Raw genomic sequence first — 21,673 nt, forward strand, 5'->3', positions numbered from 1 at the left:
ATCCTCAATGTCTCTGTCGATGCCTGGCCACCAGATAGCCGTCGTGGACCGTGGCCAAGACACGTTCTCTCAGAGCGCTTGGGATCACTGTGCACAGCCCCCTAGCCACGCAGACATCATTCCAGCAGGAGAGGTCATTCCTGACTCGGTGAAAGGGTGCCAGTTCCTCCAGGACCCTGGCCGGCCAGCCACCATGAATATAGACACACAGCTGTTGAAGCACGGGGTCCTTTGCTGTCCAGAGGTTGCCTGCAGATCTGAGAGGGAAACGGCTACCTGAAGGGGCTTGTGCAGCATGAGGATCAGTTCTGGTTCCGCGGAGTCCTGGGTGGTGTCTGGAGTGGAGTTAGGCGTGGCTCTGGAGAGAAGATCTGCCACCACATTTTCTCTGCCTGGCGTAAACTATGTGGAGAAGTTGTACGCCTGCAGCCTCTCAGACCAGCGATACAGGTGCAGCAGTTTGTGACCTGATCCACTGGTAGCCAGGAGAGCTGTGAGGGCCTGGTGGTCGGTCCGCAGTGTGAAGTGCCTGCCGTAGAGGTACATGTGCCACCGCTCACATGCCCAGACGCAGGCCAGCGCCTCCGTTTCCCCACAGAGTACTTCTGCTCAGTTGGAGTGAGTGTCCGTGAGGCGAACGCCACCGGGCGTTCCACCCCTTGGTGGCGCTGTGACAAGACTGTGCCGACTGCGGTGTTGGAGGCATTACAGGTGACAAACATGGGGCTCTCCAGGCCAAAGTGAGCGAGCGCAGGTGGATAAGTTATTTGTGACTTGAGCCGGCGAACTGCTGCGGAGCATGCAGCAGACCAGGTCCAGGGGACGCCCTGTTTAAGGAGGTCGCACAGTGGTACAGCGGTCTCGAAGTAGAGGGGGAAGGAAGCGCAGGTAGTAGGCGGTCATCCCCAGGAATGAGACCAGCTGCGCAGGACAGGAGGGCTCAGGCAGGCGCAGGATGGCATCAACATTAGAATGTAGCGGACTCAGACCCTCGGCAGTCAGGCGGAACCCCATGATTTCGATGGCAGCGGCTGCGAAGATGCACTTCTCACCGTTGAGTGTGAGGCTGTGACCCGCGAGCACGTCCAGTACTTTGGAGAGGTGGTCATAATGCAGTGTTGCTCCGTGCGCAACGATGTCGTCCAGGTAAACAACCACACCAGGGATGCCTGCGAAAATGGTGACCATAATTTTCTGGAAGCAGAACTGAGTCCAAAGGGCATGCGGGTGTAGTGGAAAACCCCCATGTGGATCACAAAGACAGTAAGGTTGTGGCTGTCCAGATATAGGGGAACCTGCAGGTAGCCCTGGTGAAGGTCTAGCTTAGAGAAGACTGTTGAGCCATGGAACTGCGCAGAGAGCTCCTCCACTGTAGGTAGCGGGTATTTATCTGGGACCACAGCTTTGTTCACCTGCCTGAGATCAACGCAGGGGCGCAGACCACCCGTCTTCTTCTTAGCCACCACCAGATTGGAGATCCAGGGCGACACGTTGATCCGTTCAATGATGCCAGCATCCAGCAGTTTCTGCAGCTCGGCGGTGACATCATCACGCAGGGTGAGGGGTAGCCGGCGCAGAGGCTGGATGACGGGGCGCACCGTGGGGTCGATGAGCGGCTGGTGGTTGAAGGCGGTGAGGCAGCCAAGCCCGGTGAAAAGCGATGGCCAACGCTGCTGCCACGGTGTCGTCACTGTCAGGATGATGGCACCGAGGTTGTCAGTGATGGAGAATCCCAGGGCACAGAAGAGGTCAAACCCCAGGAGGTTGGCACTGTGGCTGGACACCTGGAACGTGAAGGCTGGGAGGACTCTTGAGCTATAACTCACAGAAAAGGTGGTGGTGCCGATCATGTTGATTTTAGAGTGTCCATACCCATACAGTTCAACCGCTCCTGCCTTAATAGTGTGTTTTGGAAAGAGCTGGCGGACTGTGGACTCACTGAGGAGGGACCTGGAGGCAGCTGTGTCCAGGAGCAGGGGTAAACACACACCATCCAGCTCCACGGTGCACCAGGAGAGAGGCTTGGAGGCTGAGCCCACGGAATGGATGGTGGTCGGACTGGACGGGCGAGATGAGTGGCGCTGGGTTCTTGTAGCTGCTGGCACTGAGCGGCACATTTTAGCAAAATGATTGGGTTTCCCACAGCATTGACACCTCTGTCCTATGGCTGGGCAGACCGGTGCACGTGTGGGGTGAGACAATGAGCCGCAATTCCCGCAGGGTCGGCACGCTGAGTGATTCCGGTAACCCGCGACATTAACCTCCAGCTCGTCAGGGGGGTAAGTGGGGTCGGGAAGCGGAGCCGCCGGGGCCACTGTCTGTGCGAGTGAAGCCGAGTGTGATGAAACTGGGTTCGCACGCGTTAGCCGTGATGCTAACTGCGCAGTCGTCTCCAGCTGAAACGCCATCTCCACTGCATTGGATAAGGGCAGATCATCCGGTGCCATGAGCAGTCTTTCACGTAGTTTCAGATCAGCTGTATGCTCCGCCAGCTGATCGCGAATAAACTCATCCGAACCAAACATCGAAGGTCCATGACGTACTGATGAACGGGCTCACCTGGTTTCTCTCTGCGCTGTCGGAAAGCGATCTGTCGGACGATAATGCTCTATGGAGCCGCGAAATGTCCGGCCGGTAAAGCTACACAGTCCTGGTACTTCTTTGCCGGTCCGAGGGTGCAGAAGATGCGTTATCCCTCGGTTCCCGGGCTAGCCGCGCTTCACTGGCATCGGCTCGCCTGGCGGCGGTAATAAAAGTCTGAAAGGACTCATACCATCGAGTCCAGGGGATCGGCGGCTCGCCCGGCAGAGTGAGGAACTGAGGAAGAGGCATAAGAGGAAGCTCCATCCTCGTCACCAATATTACATCCCCAATGATGCTCCAGACCACGGTATAACTTCAATGAATGAGATTTCATTCTGGCATACATTTCCCATCATGCATAGGGCACGAACAGCGCCTACAAATACCTGATGTTGTCACCACGTGACCAGACACCACAGACTGGGCTGCCCTTTAAAAAGCAGCTCTCACATGTAACCTGCTCAGTTTGGGCCACACAGATTGCAGCCATGTTTTTCTCCATCGTGTTGGTGTGGCTCTGCATCTGCATCGTCATCTATCAGCTCAAACCTCGGAGGCCCAAGAACTTCCCACCCGGACCCCCTGTCCTCCCCTTTCTGGGGAACCTCCTGCACCTGAGCCTTGAGAACCCCCTGAAGGATTTGGAGAGGGTAAGAAACTACTCCAGTGATTGCAAATGCATTGTGTATTTATTACATTTTAAAATACTAAATACAAGCTGGAGTTATTCAACATTTCTGTTGGTGCTTTTTGTTGTTGATTTAAAGTATGCAATCTGCAAAGCTGGAGCCGATCCAACCAACACTGCAGGTCACACACACTGGACTTTACCACTGTCGATGAACCACAGCTGATAAAGCCAATGCCTTTCGTCTACATAGTGCATTTAACAATCTCCTGAACTGAGTTATTTTCAAATTGAATCAATAAATGATGTGAGAGAAGCTTTGTTATTGCTGGACAGGTATATATGAACCTGCCTGTCCAGTGTCCAGTTACATCAAGCAGGAAGTGAATATAAGACTTTTTTCTCCCTCCTGCTGTTTCATACAGAAGAAAGTTTGAAACACAATCATCAAACAATCATTGCAACTGTTTATGCTTTAGAGAAGTCATCAGATCTTTGCAGTGCTGCGACAGGATCGGGTTAGAGATGGTATATACTGAAACCTGCAGGAAGTGTCACATCACTGATTTGACATTTCCTCACTTTTCTGCTTTGAAAGAGCACCTCAGTGTGCATAAGTGATGCCATTTAAAAACACAAGTCCACTCTAGCAAACCACAAATGTAAGATAATGAATACTCCTGATTTCCATGTGAGAGAAATGTACTGAAATTTTAGAATTTTCCAGGACAGCATTGAGTTTCTACGCCACTGAATTAAAATGTCAGTGATATCTGGCGAGATAAGCAGCTTCACTGAGGTTGAACCTTGTACTTACCTCAAAGGAAGCACTTTGTGGACATCAACAAATCCTGTTTTTAACTGCTGAGCTGAGTTCTTCTCAAACTGTCATGTCACCTTGCTCCTTTCCAGCTGCGGAAGTTGTACGGAGATGTCCACAGTCTCTACATCGGCCCCCGGCGGGCCGTGGTCCTCAACGGCTTGAAGGCCGTCAAGGAAGCCATCATCATCAAGGGTGCAGATTTTGCTGGACGACCTCAGGACATGCTCATTAATGTTATCACCAAGTGTCAAGGTGAAGAGGTCAAATCAAAGCCTCACGCCGACCTTATGCAACCACTTTGCAGCAACAACAAGCAATACCTGTGTCAGAGTTCATTCCACTGAAAACCTGTCGGTCAGAATCAGACATCAGGACGAAAATACAGCCAAACCTGACATGCCTAGAATGCAGTTTATCAGAATGCAGGCAAAGTCTTCAGTCCTTACAAGGTGGAGTCAAAAAAAAAGAAGAAGGTGAAGTTTAGGATGAATTACTCGTCACTCTGAATGAACCTCAAATCTCTTCAAAAACGGGCAAATCCACTTTTATGGTTCCTGCAGCATCCAGAACAGTGTATTTTCAGTTTGGACAGCTCTTCTTGTGTATTTCCTGTCAGCATATAAATGCCTTCACTGTATTTACTGAACATTTAAATGATCCCGATTGCAGTTTTGCCCACTTAAATCCAAATGTAATTCCAATTAGTGGAATTCTTATTGGTATAAGCTCAGTAAAAGTGGCAGGGTTGATTAAACGGTGTTGTATTCTTCTCTCTAAAGTCCTTGAGTGTCTGTTGCAGGAGTGGTTCTGGCAGATTATGGCGCCGCGTGGAAGGAACACCGTCGTTTCTCCCTGATGACTCTCAGAAACTTCGGACTGGGGAAAAATTCAATGGAGGAGAGAATTCTTGGGGAGCTTCAGTACACCATTAAAACCCTGGAACAGAGCATCGGTACACAATCTGCTATGCTACAATCAGCAGGAAAAGAAAAAAGCTTCCTGATGCTTAAGTTTTCTTTCATGTCTTTTACAGGCAAAACTTTGAGTCCTCAAGTTATGTTTCATAATGTGGCCTCCAACGTCATCTGCCAGGTTTTGTTTGGTACTCGCTTCGAATACAATGATGAATTTATCAGAGTGTTTATTCGAAGCATAACTGAGAACACCAAGATCCTCAATGGACCATGGGCTATGGTGAGTTTCTCATCAGTGAAGCAAGACGTGAAATCCAAACACTGAAATCAGATAAACTGCATTCTCATTACAGTAATACGAATGTGGTGCTGTTTTTTGTTGTTCTACTGGGAGACTTCAAAGCCCACGTGGGCAGCGACAGCAAGACCTGGAGGGGCGTGATTGGGTCACACAGCCTCTCTCATCTGAACCCAAGTGGTGTTCTGTTGTTGGACTTCTGTGCTAGCCACAGTCTGTCCATAACGAACACCATGTTCAAGCACAGGCGTGTCCATAAGTGCACTTGACACCAGGACACCCTAGGTCGGAGGTCGATGATCGACTTTGTTGTCGTGTCAACTGACATCCGGCCACGTGTTTTGGACACTTGGGTGAAGAGAGGAGCAGAGCTGTCGACCGATCACCACCTGGTGGTGAGTTGGATTCGCTGGCAGAAGAGGAAACCAGACAGACTTGGCAGACCCAAACGTGTTGTGAGGGTCTGCTGGGAACGTCTGGTGGAACTCTCTGTCAGCAGGATTTTCAACTCCCACCTCCAGGAGAGCTTTTCTCATGTCCCGAGGGATGCTGGGGACATTGAGTCCAAGTGGGCCATGTTCTCCACCTCTATCGTCAAAGCAGCTGCTCGGAGCTGTGGTCGTAAGGTCGTGGCAGCAACCCCCGAACCCGGTGGTGGACACCGTAAGTAAGGGCTGCCGTCAAGCTGAAGAAGGAGTCCTATCGAGCCTTGTTGGCTCGTGGGAGTCCTGAAGCAGATGACAGGAACCGGCAAGGTACCGGGGGTGGATGACATTCGCTGCAAGTACCTTCAGTCTCTGGATGTGCAGGGACTGTCTTGGTTGACACGTCTCTGCAACATCGCATGGCGGTCAGGGACGGTGCCTCTGGATTGGCAGACTTGGGTGGTGATTCCCCTTTTTATAAAGGGGGACCAGAGGGTGTTTTCCAACTATAGCGGGATCACACTCCTCAACCTCCCTGGGAAAATCTATTCCACGGTACTGGAGAGGAGAATTTGACCGATGGTTGAACCTCGGATCCAGGAGGAACAATGTGGTTTTTGTCATGGTCATAGAACACTGGACCAGCTCCATACCTCCATAGGGGCTCGAGGGTTTGTGGAAGTTTGCCCTACCAGTTCACGTGTTTTGTGGACTTGGAGAAGGCGTTCGACGGCATACCTTGTGGTGTCTTGTGGGGGGTGCTCCGGGAATACGGAGTCCAGGGCCCCTTGTTAAGGGCCGGCCGGTCTTTGTATGACCGGAGTAGGAATCTGGTCCGCATTGCCGGCAGTAAGTCGGACCTGTTCCCGGTGCATGTTGGACAGGATTTCATCTCTGCTTTTTGCAGATGATGTTGTCCTGTTGGCTTCATCGAACCCGGACCTGCAGCATGCACTGGGGTGGTTCGCAGCCGAGTGTGAAGCGACAGGGATGAGGATCAGCACCTCCAAATCCGAGGCCATGGTCCTCGACCGGTGGCTTGCCCGCTCCGTCAGTGGAGAGACTCTGGCCCAAGTGGAGGGGTTTTAGTGTCTTGGGGTCTTGTTCTCGAGCGGAGGAAGGATGGAGCGTGAGATTGACAGGCGGATCGGTGCAGCGTCTGCAGTGATGCGGTCGTTGTGTCGGTCCGTTGTGGTGAAGAAGGAGCTGAGCCGAAAGGTGAAGCTCTCAATTTACCGGTCAATCTACGTTTCTACCCTCACCTATGGTCATGAGCTTTGGGTCATGACCAAAAGAATAAGATCCCGGATACAGGTGGCTGAAATGAGCTTCCTCCGTAGGGTGGCTGGGCACTCCCTTAGAGATAGGGTGAGGAGCTCAGTCACCAGGGAGGAGCTCGGAGTAGAGCCGCTACTCCTCCACATCCAGAGGAGCAGCTGAGGAGGCTCGGGCACCTCTTTAGGACGCCTCCTGGACGCCTCCCTGGGGAATTGTTCCGGGCATGTCCCACCGGGAGGAGACCCTGGGGAAGACCGAGGACACGCTGGAGAGACTATGCCTTTGGGCTGGCCTGGGAATGCCTTGGGATCCTCCTGGATGAGCTGGAGAAATATATGGGGACAGGAAGTCTGGGCATCTCTGATTAGACTGCTGCCCCTGTGACCCACTCCCGAATAAGCAGTCGAAGATGGATGGATGGATGGATGGACTACAGAATTGTAAAATAAAATGATTGTCTGTCTTCTCTTTTCTCCAGCTTTATGACTCTTTACCCATAATTCAAAACCTTCCGCTGCCCTTCAGGAAAGTCATCACGAATTATGAGGTAACCTTGAAAGTAACTCTTCATCAGTCAATTTGGACAAACCTCATATTGTGACTTGTGTTTTGCAGGCTCTTCGAACTCTTGTCCGTCAGCTACTGAGAGAGCACAAAGCCACCCGAGTCCCCGGAGATCCTCGAGATTTAGTCGACGCCTACCTGGATGAACTGGAGAAGGTGTGAACTCAGATGAATCTTATATGCTTCATTTACCACACAAACAGATGTTTTAGACCGTGGAAGGAAACCAGAGTAACATGGGAAAAACCCACACATAAATACGCAAAGACAGAACTCCAAGTCTTCATTTGACCAGTGCTGATTGAAGAAGAGCAATGACACTTTCAGCATTCAAAGATCAATTGAAGCCAGTTGCAGAACCCAGATTCTTAGTGTGGTTTGGGAGTATGACATGCGTATGTGTAGTGAGCTTGGAATCTAAGAGTTTATGTGTGCCGGTGAGCCGTCCCAGAGGATAGAGTCTCTCTTCAGCTGGTAACAGGCCTCCATCCGGCCTTCAGGGTCATTGTGTCCATGGAAGTCGGAGACGGTGAGGTGGTTTCTCTATGCTTGAATCCTCCGGAGTGAAAAAAACAGACCCTGTTCCTACTGAAGGTCCATTAGTCTCTCAATCGTTAGTGGGAGGAGAAATTAACCCCTTCTCAGATGGTGCAAAAAATTATGTTGGTGCGGTCTTCTTAGATTTCAGCGCAGCCTTTGATGTGATAGATCACAACTTGTTGCTGGACAAACTGTCTGCATATAGCTTTTCTGGTTGTTCTCTGAACTTAAGTGGTTTAATAGCTATTTAACAAATAGATTACAATCAGTACATGTAGTGGCGAGATATCTTACAAAAAAAAACTTTACCTCGCCACTTGTGCAGGACTCGAAGTTTCTGACGCGCAAAATCCACTCCAATTAAGAAAAAAGGGCAAAACGGATATAAAAACGATTTCCATTTATTAAACCATAAAGCCACAAAAATAACACAATCCGTTACTGCCAAAACCTAAGGAGTACAACAAAAAACTTTGACGCAACCAATCGGTCAGAAAACTGTAGCTCCTCGTCCTGCTCCAATTCACTGTATGACACTGCGCATGTGCCCCTGAACATGAATAAACCATGCGCCTCACGTGACCAACTGCAGGGCGTCAAAAGGAGCTTCACTTAGCAATTAAAAGCATAAATAATAAACACACAAAACAATACAAAATATGATCATGAACCTCTTTACAAAATATATTATTATTTTAAACAACTTAATTACTGTAATCAAATGCACAGAATAAACAATTTGTAAATGGCTCCAACATCCCGGCCCCTAATTGTGCCTGTGAACTACAAAACAATTACTCATTACAAGTTCTTAGAGCCATACAAGTAATATTTCTTCAAACAAACAACATATTGTCCATATAGGAACTTCGTCCTCCTTAAAACCAGAATAAATTGAGTAACAACAGGAACTCTTCAACAGTCTTTTTGGTGGATGTGTGCAAAAAAAAAAAAAACAAAAAAAAGAGAAAATGGAGTCAGAGGTTCCAGAACATGACTCACCGTTGGAGACCAGCCTTTACCACTGTCTCTATTGTGACATGTAAAAGAAAGCTACATGTCAGCCTCAAGCAGCATACAGAGCTTGGAAACAGGCCGAAGAAGAACACTTGTGCTGGTCTTCACCTTCGCCTGTCGAACGTATCCTCTACTGTCCTCCAATGTTTCAATCACTCGACCCATAACCCATGAATTCCTCGGGGCTGTGACATCAATGATAAGGACAATGTCACCTTCAGTGGTATTCCGTTTTGGACAACACCACTTTTGCTTCTCTTGTAAAGTCAGCAAATACTCCTTGGTCCAGCGTCTCCAAAATAAATCACTCAGGTACTGGATCTGCCGCCACCTGCGTCTGGAGTAAATGTCACTCCTGTCGAAGACGCCTGGTGGTAATGGTGTTTTGGCTTTCAACAATAACAGGTGATTTGGAGTTAAAGCTTCCACATCACTTAGATCACTGGAAACCTTTGTAATGGGACGGCTATTTAGGATCGCTTCAACTTCACATAGCAAGGTTTGCAGCCCTTCCTCATCGACTGTTTGCTGTTTCACAACTGAGTTGAGGACCTTCCTTATGGTTCGTATCTGCCGCTCCCAAATACCACCAAAATGTGACGCTGCAGGAGGATTGAACTTCCAAGTGATGCCTTTGGCTACCAAAGTGTCTTGAATCTTTGCACCATTCAAAGCTTGCACTGCCTCTCGCAGCTCACGTTCTGCACCTACGAGGTTTGTTCCATTGTCAGAACGAATCATCTTGACTTGCCCCCTGCGAGCAATGAATCTGCGCAGTGCATGAATACAGGAACTCGTGTCCAAAGAACTTGCAAGCTCAATATGCACTGCTCTCATTGTTAAACAGGTGAAAACCACACCATACTTCTTTATCATGGTCCGACCTCTTTTAATTTCAAAAGGACCAAAATAGTCCATGCCAACATTTGTGAATGGCGGCTCGTCAGGTACAAGTCTTTCACTGGGTAGATCTGCCATGATTTGACTTCCTGGTTTTCCACGCTGCCGTTTGCAGGTTACACATTTTGCCAGAACTGTCCGAATGACTGAATGTGCTCTTAATATCCAGAATTGCTGCCGCACCTTTGACAAAACATGATTTCTGCCGCTGTGTCCAAGATTTTCATGAACTGATATGAGAATGAGAGAAGTGATGTGCATATCTTTGGTTAAGATTGCAGGATGTTTTTGTTCTTCGTGCATTGCGGACTTATTCAACCTGCCACCAACTCTCAATATGCCATTCTGAATGACAGGTGACAGCTGATAAAGACAGCTGTCCTTTGGCATTAACTTTCCTTCCTGAAGCATGGTGATCTCTTTGTGGAATCTTTTAGCTTGACTGAAACGGACCACCTCCAACTCAGCTTCTGTAATGTCACTCACAGAGATGGACTGGCTGGGACATGAAACCTTGAAATCCGTCATTTGTTTCTCAAGCTCAATCCTTTGACTTTCTTCATCGAGTCTTCTTTCTTCAAGAGATGTTTTTACGTCCTTTCTCTTTTGGGCAAAGAGCTTCAACATGCGTTTCAGTTTGAGGAACCATGCAATACCACGTTTAAGGCGATACCAACTCGAATAATGCTTAATGAGTTGGGAGGTTGCATCCATATTCTCACTGACACAAAGTGTGCAAACAGAGACTTCTTTCACCTCTGGATCACAACTGAGGGGCTGAGTCATGCTGAGCGGGATATCTGGCCACTCAGATTTTGGCTTTGTCAGAAAGTCTGGACCCCTGATCCAGGTTTCTGCCTTTAGAAAGGCATTCATAGCAAGTCCTCTGGAAGCAAAATCTGCTGGATTGGCAGAGGAGTTCACAAAATTCCATTGAGACACCTTTGATTTGTCTCTTATTGCAGCAACTCGATTCGCAACAAATGTGTGGTACCTTGCACTCTCATTTCCGAGGTACTGAAGGACTGAAGTGCTGTCGGTCCAAAAGACAGACTCCTTCAGTTTAAGATCCAGTTCTTCTCTCACTACCATGTCCATTTTTGCTGCTACGACAGCAGCTGTGAGCTCAAGTCGAGGTATGGTAACTGGTTTCAGAGGCGCGACCCTGGCTTTTCCGATAACAAAAGCACTGTGTGTCTGGTTCTGCTTGTTTCTGGAGACCAGGTAGGTGACTGTACCATATCCCTTCTCACTTGCGTCCGCAAAGTGGTGCAGCTGTGCTGATATGGTCTCACCAAAGTTAGATGGTTTCAAACATCTCTCCACCTGAAACTCTGCCAAATGCTGCAATGTTGACACCCACTGTTCCCACTGTAGAGAGAGAGCTTCTGGCATGTTGTCATCCCAAGCATGCTTTGTTCTGCACAGCTCCTGCAGAATGTGCTTCACAGGAAGGATGAGTGGAGCCAGAATTCCAAGTGGATCATATACTGAACTCACCATTGAAAGCACTCCTCTCCTTGTCAGTGGCTTGTTCTGAATAATGACTCTGAACTTCAGCGTGTCTGACTCCACACACCACTGAACTCCCAAAGCCCTTTCAACAGGGAGTTGATCTTTTCTCATGTCCAGTTCCTTGATTTCCTTAGCCCAGTCATCCTCAGGTAATGACGCAAGCACAGTTCTGCTGTTGGAAATCCATTTAGTCAGCTTGAAGCCGCCTGAGTGGCATAAAGCCAGAAGATCTTGAATGAGAGCAACTGCCTGTTCCTCAGTGGCAACAGACTTGAGACAGTCGTCAACATAAAAGTTCTTCAGCACTGTGTTTCTTGCCTCTGAGCTGAAACTTTCCTGATTATTCTCAGCACACTTTCTTAATGCAAAATTTGCACAGCTTGGTGACGACGTTGCACCAAACAGATGAACCACCATGCGATATTCCTTCAGTTCCTGGCTAAGATCACCATGCGGCCACCATAGAAATCTGAGCATGTCTGTGTCTTCTTTGGGAACTTTGACCTGATAGAACATGCTTTCAATATCAGACATGAAGGCAACTGGCTCCTGCCTGAATCTTGTTAACACACCAATGAGGGAGCTGGTCAGGTCAGGACCTTGTAGCAAGCAGGAGTTCAAAGAAGTGCCTTGGTAAGAGGCCGCACAGTCAAACACCACTCGTAACTTTTGCTTTGTTGGGTGGTACACCCCATGATGCGGAATGTACCATCTCCGATCACAGTTTCCATCCACTTCTGTCTTGGGGACCTCCTCAGCGTATCCCTTTTCCAGCATTTCAGTCATGAATTTTTTGTATTCTTCATGAAACTTTTCATTTCTCAATAGTTTCTTCTTCAGGCTCACCATCCTCTGTACTGCAACAGCACGGTTGTTTGGGAATACAACATTTTTCTCCTTAAAGGGTAGACTGATGCTATAGTGGCCATCAATGAATGTCACCGACTGTGAAACAGAGTCCATGAATTTTCTGTCTTCACTAGACATCTCCAGTTTTCCAGTCAAATGGTGTTCAGGAAAGTCATACTTCATTTGCTGTTGAGTAAGATCCTCCAGCCTTGCAACTGAGATCTTATTCGCTGTAACCTCAGGCCATTCAGCATCACCTTTACAGTAGTTTCCCTCTCTGAACAAAGGTCCATTAATTGTCCAGCCAAGAACAGTTTTTATGGCATACGGCCCATTTCCCATGCTATTAATCACCTTCCATGGTTCAAGCGCCTTTGGGACGTTTGCTCCAATCAGCAAACCAATTTCTGCATCAACTTGTTCAAGCTGAACCTCTTTCAAATATGGCCATTTGTCAACATCACTTTGTTTTGGAATGTTTTCTTTTTTGACTGGAATTTCTGCTTGTGAGAAAACTTGAGGGAGCTCCACAAACCCATTTCCCTCCAAACTGCTCACTTCAAGCCCCTTGACAATGTGCGTGTTGATTAACTCCTCCTTTCCCATGGTGCGGAGCAATATGTTGCCATTTTTTCCTGTTACCTTTAGGTCTTTCATCAGCTGCTCTGTGCAGAATGTTCCGGTGCTGCCTGGATCCAAGAATGCATAGGTTACAACTGTCCTATTACCTTTTATGCACCTGACCTTCACTGGCACAATAGAAACTGCACAGGATGCTTCTCCGGCCCCAGTGTAACCACAAGTTTCACTATCAGTTGGAATCAGTGAATGTGCTGCCTGTGGCTGGCTATTCTCTCTTTCACCACCAGGGGGTGGTGCTACCTCCTTGTTCAAGTGCAGAATGGTAGGATGCTTCAGAGAGCATGTTTGACATGTAAGCCTTTGCTGACAGCCTTTGCTCAAATGCCCCCGTGACAAACATCCAAAGCACAGCCCATTCGTTTTGAGAAACTCCAGTTTTTCTTTGTGAGGTTTTTCTTTGAGAAATCTGCATACATCCACATTATGGCCTACTTTATGGCAGAAGAGACACTGTTTTTTGCTTGTGAAGTCAGTGTTTTCTTTAGCTGTTTTGACCTGATCTGTGGTTTTTGACACTGGTGTTACATCCATAGCAAATATGTTTTTCTTCTCTTTTACTCTTATTGTGTTTTCCTTTCTTGGGTTAGGCTTACTACCATCCCTGAATGAGGCAGTATCCTGTATGTTGCCAAACAATGGATGAGAAGCAATTTTCGCTTGTTTGTCCACAAAACTAACCAAATCAGCAAACCTAGCTCTCATTCCGGTTCTTTCCTGGATGTCACAAGCAACCCCCCTCCACTTGTCTCTTAATTTGAAGGGAAGTTTGGAGATGACTGCCCTCATATTGGTGGGACTATCCATTTCCTCGATGTACTCCATGCTGTCTACTGTATTACAACAACTAGCAAGGAACACAGCAAATGCAGTGAGAGCTTCTCCATCTTCTGACCTAATGACAGGCCAATTCAGTGCTCTTTCAATGTAAGTAGAAGCAATGGTGTAGTCATTTCCAAAATGCTTGTTCAAAAGCTTCTTGGCTTCTGTATAGCCTCTGTTTGGATCCATATACGCACAACTCCGGACTAGAACTTTTGGTCTGCCGCGGGTGTATTGCTCAAGAAAATGCAACCTGTCTCTGTTGCTGTCTGTTCTTTCCTCAATTCCATGCTCAAAGGCTTTCATAAAGAAACCAAACTCTAAAGGATCTCCATCAAAGATGGGAATATCCAATCGCGGGAGAGTAGACACCTTCTGTTGCTTGACTAGAAGTTCTGTGATTTCATTTTGACGCTGCATGACACTCAGTAAATCCCCAATATTAGCAACTTTGTTTTGTCCTGTACTGGGATGTCCATGTGAATCTGTATCTGGCCGAGTGTTTCTGTTCACAGTATTTGAACCCATTTGAGATGCAGCATTTTGCATAATGTCTGGCCCCGTGGAGGTATTGAAATCTCTATTTGGATTTGGCTGCACAGATCTGATGCTGCCCTCATACCCTCGGCGTGCAGCATTTAGATAAGCAACCATTCCATCCACAGGTTCTGCAGAAGCACTACGAGCTGGCTCCTTTACAGTTAACACCTCAAGCTTTGCATCAGCCTCAGCAATTTGTGTTTTCAGCTCCAGTTCCTCTTTTCTTGCCTTAAGTGCTGCCTCCTCTTTCTCAAGCTCTTGTTTCAATTTCAACGCATCAGCACGTGCTAGTAAAGCCGCCTTCTGAGCTTCCACCTTGAGCCTGGCAGAGGATGTAGTAGAAGACACACTTGAAGATTCCACAGCAGATACATTGCCACTCTTTTTTTTGCCATGTTTAGACGACATCAATGAAGCACTGTCTGTTGGCTCAATTTCTTCATCAGCCGCTTTAGCTTCTTCAGACCTCCTTTTAACTTCATCCAGCCAACTGTTCACTTTCTCCACAAAGGTTTTCAGGTAAATGACCTTTGGCTGAAACCACTGCTCCTGATCACTGAGCAGTTCCTCATCATTAAGATGTCCTTTAATGCTGTTATTCACTGCACAGAACTCCATATAAGCATTTGCAAAATCATTTAGTTTTGCAGCCACCTTGTCAGCATTATCATCATCCTCCATAAGAACTTCAATTTCCTTTATTCCTTTTGTAAGACAGCCCAACCTAGCTTTCCTTGTTCCTTTAAGCTGGTTAAGCTTCTCCTCCAATGCTTTATGAGTAAGCTTCGACACTCTTTTTGCATCTTTTTCCATCTCTGATTGCTCCATGTTAAGTGCTTTACCAAAATCTCCATGCACCTTTAGCAATGTATTGATGAAAGTCACTCATAAATATCCAATAACTGTAACTGAAGCTCTTGTTCTTCCATACCTGAAGGTTTGCTCACTTCTTGTGACGATCCATTTTGGTCCCGATCCAACAGATGACCTTAATAATCCAGCAGCAGCATTTTTTCCAAGTTTCCATTTCTCCCGATCATTTGCAAGCAGCGCAGCATGTATCCAATTAAGCCCATGTCCTTTCTTGATAAATCCTCTTGCTCTGGAGCAGTTTTCTGACAAATGTAGTGGCGAGATATCTTACAAAAAAAAACTTTACCTCGCCACTTGTGCAGGACTCGAAGTTTCTGACGCGCAAAATCCACTCCAATTAAGAAAAAAGGGCAAAACGGATATAAAAACGATTTCCATTTATTAAACCATAAAGCCACAAAAATAACACAATCCGTTACTGCCAAAACCTAAGGAGTACAACAAAAAACTTTGACGCAACCAATCGGTCAGAAAACTGTAGCTCCTCGTCCTGCTCCAATTCACTGTATGACACTGCGCATGTGCCCCTGAACATGAATAAACCATGCGCCTCACGTGACCAACTGCAGGGCGTCAAAAGGAGCTTCACTTAGCAATTAAAAGCATAAATAATAAACACACAAAACAATACAAAATATGATCATGAACCTCTTTACAAAATATATTATTATTTTAAACAACTTAATTACTGTAATCAAATGCACAGAATAAACAATTTGTAAATGGCTCCAACAGTACACTTTAACGGTAGCTTTTCTTCGGCCCTGAGGCTAGACTGTGGAGTTCCACAGGGTAGCTGCCTCAGTCCTCTGTGTTTTTCAATTTTTTAAATGATCTTCCTTTTATCTTAAAAAGATCCTCTGTCGCTATGTACGCCGAGGAGTCAACTATATATTACGGTACGGAGAATCTGCATATCTTAAATAATACGCTTCAAAGTGATCTAGACTATGTATCTGAATGGGTGGAGTCTAACAAACTCGCACTAAACGTTAGTAAAATGAAGTGCATGATTGTAGACTCCAGGAAGCAATCAAAGAACAGAAACTTTTTGTCATTCACCTTAAAGGTGCATTAAGGAATTTGCACGTTTTGTGCGAAACAGTGCCCCCTGCAGGCCTTGGGTGTAACACAGTTTAGTGAAACACTCGTGCCTGTGGCTTGCGTGCACGGAAGAGGGGAACTCCTTCCTCGCTCTTTTAGTAGCGCTCAAGTAAAATGTAAGTTTCTTTTACCTGGTGGAGTCTGTGTGGAGCTGTGGCAGTGCTAGAAGCCAGTCTTTTCTTACTTTCTGGAAGATCCTGGTCAGTTGTTGCTCACTAAGCATCTGGCGGAGTAATGGCGGACAAAACGAAACTTAAGGCTATCAGGTCAGCGGCAGCGCGCATTACATCACATTCTGGACTAGTCATGTTGAAAAGATTGTGACAAGAATGGGAAGAGCTCTTTCTGTTATTAGACGACGTGCCTACTTCATGAAAGGCTCATCAGTCAAATATGTCACCCAGTATTTAGTCTTATCTCATCTGGATTATTGCTCAGTCCTGTGGTCGGGTACCACAAAAAAAAAGATATTCACAAAACAAAGCTGCACAGTTGGTTCTTCACTGTCCATTTCGGATACACATTGCATATATGCATCAGAGTCTCTCATGGGTACATGTGGAGAAGAGATTACAGAAGAATCTTGTAAAAAAAAAATTCAGAATATACGGGATTAAATGAAACCTAAGCCTCTTTATGAGAAAATTCCGTATGTTCATGAACACCATAATCATTTGACTAGGCGCCATATGGCGGATTACATATCACTTCCAAAGGCTCAAACAGGTGCAATGCAGAGAGCAGTGATGTTCAGGGCTGCAAATCTGTGGACCAAGTTAACTTTAGCTGTAAGAAAAGAAAACAACATAAAAACTTTTAAAACTATGGTGATGAACATTTTTAAAGCTCAATTTTGTTGTTGGTGCATTTTTAGTCTTTGTTTTATGTTTTAATTGTATCATTGCCTCGTTCTGACTGGTTTCATTCTAATTTATGTGTGTATATATATATATATATATATATATATATATATATATATATATATATATATATATAAAATATATATATATATAAAAAAAATAAAAAAATATATATATGTGTGTGTGTGTGTATATATATATATATATATATATATATATATATATATATATATATATATACACACATATATATTTTTTTTTTTATTTTTTTTTTACTTTTTATTTTCTGTATTCTACTGATTATTGGTTTTATGTATTGCATTTCATGATCGTTTTGTTCTCTGTATTCTGTTTACTATCTTTGTACTTTACCCATGTTTAGGCCAGTTTTGACCCACGGGTCATATGTTTGACCCCTTTAACAACAAAGAAACATGGAGTCATGCTGCTCAGAATAGCTGATGTTCCTCAGAGAACTGGGATTATCCTAAACAAATTAGCAAAGCTGAAGTGAAGATCTTGTTTTCCGCTGATATCAGTCAAGACGTGAACCGCAGTGTGTTCACCTCGCAGAGAGGGGACGAGTCTTCGTTTTCAGAGGAGCAGCTGGTCACTCTGGCGTTGGATCTTCTCGCCGCTGGGACTGACACCACCTCCAACACGCTGCTCTCCGCTTTCCTTCACCTTCTGAGCAAACCACACATACAAGGTACGACTTCAGCATTTTCTGCCAATTCCTGTCGTCGTTACGCCCTGTGCCCCTGCGGCCATATGGGGGCACTCGTGGCCCATTTTGTCCCTTGTGCTTGCCCTGCCCCACCTGTTGGTGTCTGCTCCTGCCTGTCTCCTGCCTCCTTATTGCCCTTATGTGTTGCACCTGTCTTTCCCTCTATTTAAGCCTGCTTCCCTTGCTTGTCCCCGCTGGTTGCTTGTGGGTCTGTCTGCGCGTTCTGTTAGTGTTTTCATGCCTGCACCAACTCAGCTTGTTCCTGTGTTCCTCTGTCTTCGAAATAAAGGAGTTTCTGATCTGCCTGCACGTGGGTCCTTCCACCTCTGCACCGTGACAGTTGTGGTTTTCACTTCTTCAGACATGCCTGGGTGTTTTTGCTGCCTTGTTTCTGTTTATCTGTATCCTTCATATGTGATCGACTTGCTTCCCCACAACAGCGGTGATCAATGCATTTTCTATTAGAGAATAAAGGACACGCTGTGTGCTGTTTGCCTTCAGAGAAGTGTCAGCAGGAGATCGACCGGGTGCTGGAAGGGAAGGAGCAGGCCTGTTATGAAGACAGACACAACATGCCTTACATACAGGTGCTGGACAGAATCATGCTTTACATCGTTCTTTCAACCATGAATCTGTCAAAATCCACGTTCATTAGGAGCCTTGCAAAAAATAGAATATACAAAAGACAGATTAAACATCCATTGTTCTCCCAGACTGTTTCATCCATGTTTTTGGCCATCTGAGAAAAAACCTGCACAGGGAGAACATGCAACTCTGGCAAACAGGTGAATATGTCGTTTTTGATCCAGGCTGTGATCCATGAAGCGCAGAGGATGGCCAACACCGTCCCCCTCAGCGTGTTCCACCACACCACCAAAGACACTGAGCTCATGGGATATTCCATCCCCAAAGTAAGAGTTCAGCAGGTTTCGGAAAACACGAGGTGCCGCAAAACTCTCACCGCTCCTTTCTTTTGGTCTGCGTTTTCCTCAGGGGACCATTATCCTGGAGAATTTGAGCTCAGTGCTGAGCGAGGAAGGCCAGTGGAAGTCCCCCCATGAATTCACCCCTGAGAACTTCCTCAATGAGAAGGGAGAGTTTTTCAAGCCGGAGGCCTTCATGCCTTTCTCTGCAGGTCCTGAACCAGCAGCGTTTTGGCGCATTCCAAGAGGATCTGTGATGTTTTTTGTCAAATCCAGCAGGTTGATTTGATTTCTGTCCTCAGGTCCTCGGGTTTGTCTCGGAGAGGGTCTGGCTCGCATGGAGCTCTTCCTCATCCTGGTCACTCTGCTGAGGAAGTTCAGGTTCATCTGGCCCGAAGACGCAGGAGAACCAGACTTCACTCCGGTCTACGGGATCACCTTGACGACCAGACCGTATCGCATGAGGGTGGAGCTCAGGTCCCAATGAGGCGGTGCGCGAACACCGGGAGGAAGAGGAAGTGCACGAGGCACCGCTCAACGGGAAGATGAAGTAGATCATGTGACATGAAATAATGTAGTTCTTCATGTCTGTTTATCTCAAGCCTGAAAATAATTTAAACAAACGTGAACGTGTTTTAACGTGGTTTCTTACTTTTGGCGTGTGATTTATTTGTGCCTCTCGACATTTTCCATCATTTTGAGTCCCTTGTTTTCTGTTATGTATCTCTGTGATGTACATTTCTTGGGAATTGGAGATACAATTTTTTTTTTTTCATTTTAAGCAATGTCACACCACAAAAAAAAAAAAACTGGAAATGCCAACTGCTGTGTAAAGTTTCTAGCCCAGAACACTGGGTGGATTGCTGATTGCTCAGTTTGTGTATTTATTTTGTCATCTGTCTGTTAATTCTGTCTACATTCGTGGGATAACAGGCTTGACTTCTACCTGTCAGGTTTACTTTGTAGACAAAATCAGACTAAGAAGAGGCTTTTCAAAGTCTATGCATACAATTCTAAGAATATGTGTGTATGTGTGTATATATGTGTATCTTTATATGATATATTCATCTATTGCATCTTTTATCTGAAGATAGTAACCATGTAGAGCTCAGACTTCCTGAGTTCACAGAGTTTTTGTTTTTTTCTTCTCACAAGGGGCTGACGTTCGTCTATACAAACAGATTCATCAATGCCAATCAATGTCCATCCTCTGTTCCTTCATGATTGTGTAACCCTCCCTTCGTGTCTGCACCGGGTTTTGGTGTGGTTTAGGTTCGGGAGGGAGTTTGGTTGGAAATTTCTGTTATCTATTTAACTGGACCTTCTGTCCCTCATTCAAAACACAACGACAACAAATGGCAGTTCAAAAATATATTGAAGTAACCACAAAAGAATCAACACAAGAATCAACTATTTACAACAATAATTTCGCCCACATCTTTTTGGGGGTTTTTTTTCGATAAATGTCCAATTCACACTGGCCTGCCAGGCAATCAAAAACCAGGAAAACAATAAAGAAAAACTACTGAGTGCACTCAGAAAAATCCTACCGCCCCTTTACAACGAGTGTCCATGGGATGGCCCAGGATGGTGGAGATGGGGGATGGAGACAACGATGAAGAAGGGGACGAAGATGGACATCACCCAGAGTGGCACGCTTTGAACGGATCCAAAAAAACCAGCCTGCACAGATGTGCAGGGAAATTAATCATACAAATACACGACTATTCTTTTCAATAAAGTCCTCAGTCTCTCTTTTTCCCCATCTCAAAATAGGCAATGCATGAGCAACACAACTTCCAATATAATTCAAACATAGAAAAGATTGCGTTTTCCAATCACAATGCAACAATACATGAGGATTCAGTAACACACATTGAATGTCCGGTCACACAAAACATCTTCCATCATCTGCACACGTGCAACAATGATCAGCACAGTAAAACATCAGTCATAAAACAGAGCAACACATAAAATACCGATCAACACCAACAGAAAGCTAATTAATTCCCCTCAAATATATACCGACTGGTTTTTTTTTAATACGACCTCATGCTTTTACGTCACTTTGCAGCATCCTAAGGCAACACTCTGAAAAGCGGCCATAACTCACCGGGATATCGATTTATACGGGGTTCAAAGGGGGTCTGGTGCGTCTGGTCAACTCCTGCAGTCCTGTAGTCGATCTCGGTCACACAAATAATCTGAATCTTATCTCTAAAGAAATCTTCCGCTCCAAAAGTGTCTGTATAGTTTGGCGCAGGCCGAGGAGAGACAACCAAGATGGCGGATCTCAGTGAGACAGCCACTCCCAGCTTTTTTTCATGCACCAGAATCTCTTTCTAGGGACAAATGACAGTTCTTTGCTGACACCTACTGACCAACTTGAAGTACTAGTTTGAGCAAATCAATGGGACAATCACAATACACATAAAACATACACATTTATTAACTTGAGGTTATCAACCCTGGTTACCACAGAGTTCCGTCTCCCGCTGCAGCAGGACCATCGAACCACTGGAGCCGAGGCTCCGTCCTGCATCTTCTACGCAGCTGGTGGTGATGAGCAGCTCAGAGCTGCTTAATGACTCCTTCATTGATTCAGGTGTGTGTTTGCAGGATGAACAGGAGACATAACTTAACTACGATTCAAGGACTGTGCTGCGTCGTTTTCCTGCAGTTATTTTTAAATCAGGTTAAAACTTTGCAGATTTCCCTTTGACTGAGGTGATCATTAGCGACAGCAGCTCTGCCTGACACAGGCCTGTGCAAAGGTTCGGTTTATCTTGGAAACTGATCTGTAATCAGAGTTTGAGGGATCGAGGGCATTTGCTGCAGTCACAGGATCACC

General features: G+C 46.0%; 1 protein-coding gene across 2 annotated transcripts; it reads left to right on the forward strand.

Annotated features, from left to right (window-relative positions):
• The first annotated feature begins 3,071 nt into the window (after window positions 1-3,071).
• LOC115392297 (cytochrome P450 2F3-like) lies at window positions 3,072-19,309 on the forward strand. Of its 2 annotated transcripts, none has more exons than XM_030096885.1 (11): window positions 3,072-3,233; window positions 4,124-4,286; window positions 4,834-4,986; window positions 5,068-5,228; window positions 7,428-7,496; window positions 7,565-7,669; window positions 17,746-17,881; window positions 18,401-18,486; window positions 18,709-18,810; window positions 18,893-19,034; window positions 19,125-19,309. In XM_030096885.1, exons 1-11 carry the CDS (start codon window positions 3,072-3,074, stop codon window positions 19,307-19,309), a joined length of 1,464 nt encoding a protein of 487 aa, XP_029952745.1. The 2 variants fall into 2 exon arrangements, with proteins under 2 accessions (XP_029952745.1, XP_029952746.1); XM_030096886.1 differs by having other exon boundaries at window positions 17,758-17,881.
• The last annotated feature ends 2,364 nt before the right edge of the window (window positions 19,310-21,673 follow it).

This window comes from Salarias fasciatus, chromosome 7 (genome assembly GCF_902148845.1).
Source record: "Salarias fasciatus chromosome 7, fSalaFa1.1, whole genome shotgun sequence".
Classification (NCBI taxonomy): Eukaryota; Metazoa; Chordata; class Actinopteri; order Blenniiformes; family Blenniidae; genus Salarias; species Salarias fasciatus.

Bases quoted from the DNA above. Each gene is read 5' to 3' on its own strand.
- LOC115392297 (XM_030096885.1), top strand. From the start codon at position 3,072: ATGTTTTTCTCCATCGTGTTGGTGTGGCTCTGCATCTGCATCGTCATC. The intron at 7,670-17,745 runs GTGTGAACTCAG...TTCACCTCGCAG, and splicing joins ACCTGGATGAACTGGAGAAG to AGAGGGGACGAGTCTTCGTT. The intron at 17,882-18,400 runs GTACGACTTCAG...GTTTGCCTTCAG, and splicing joins GAGCAAACCACACATACAAG to AGAAGTGTCAGCAGGAGATC.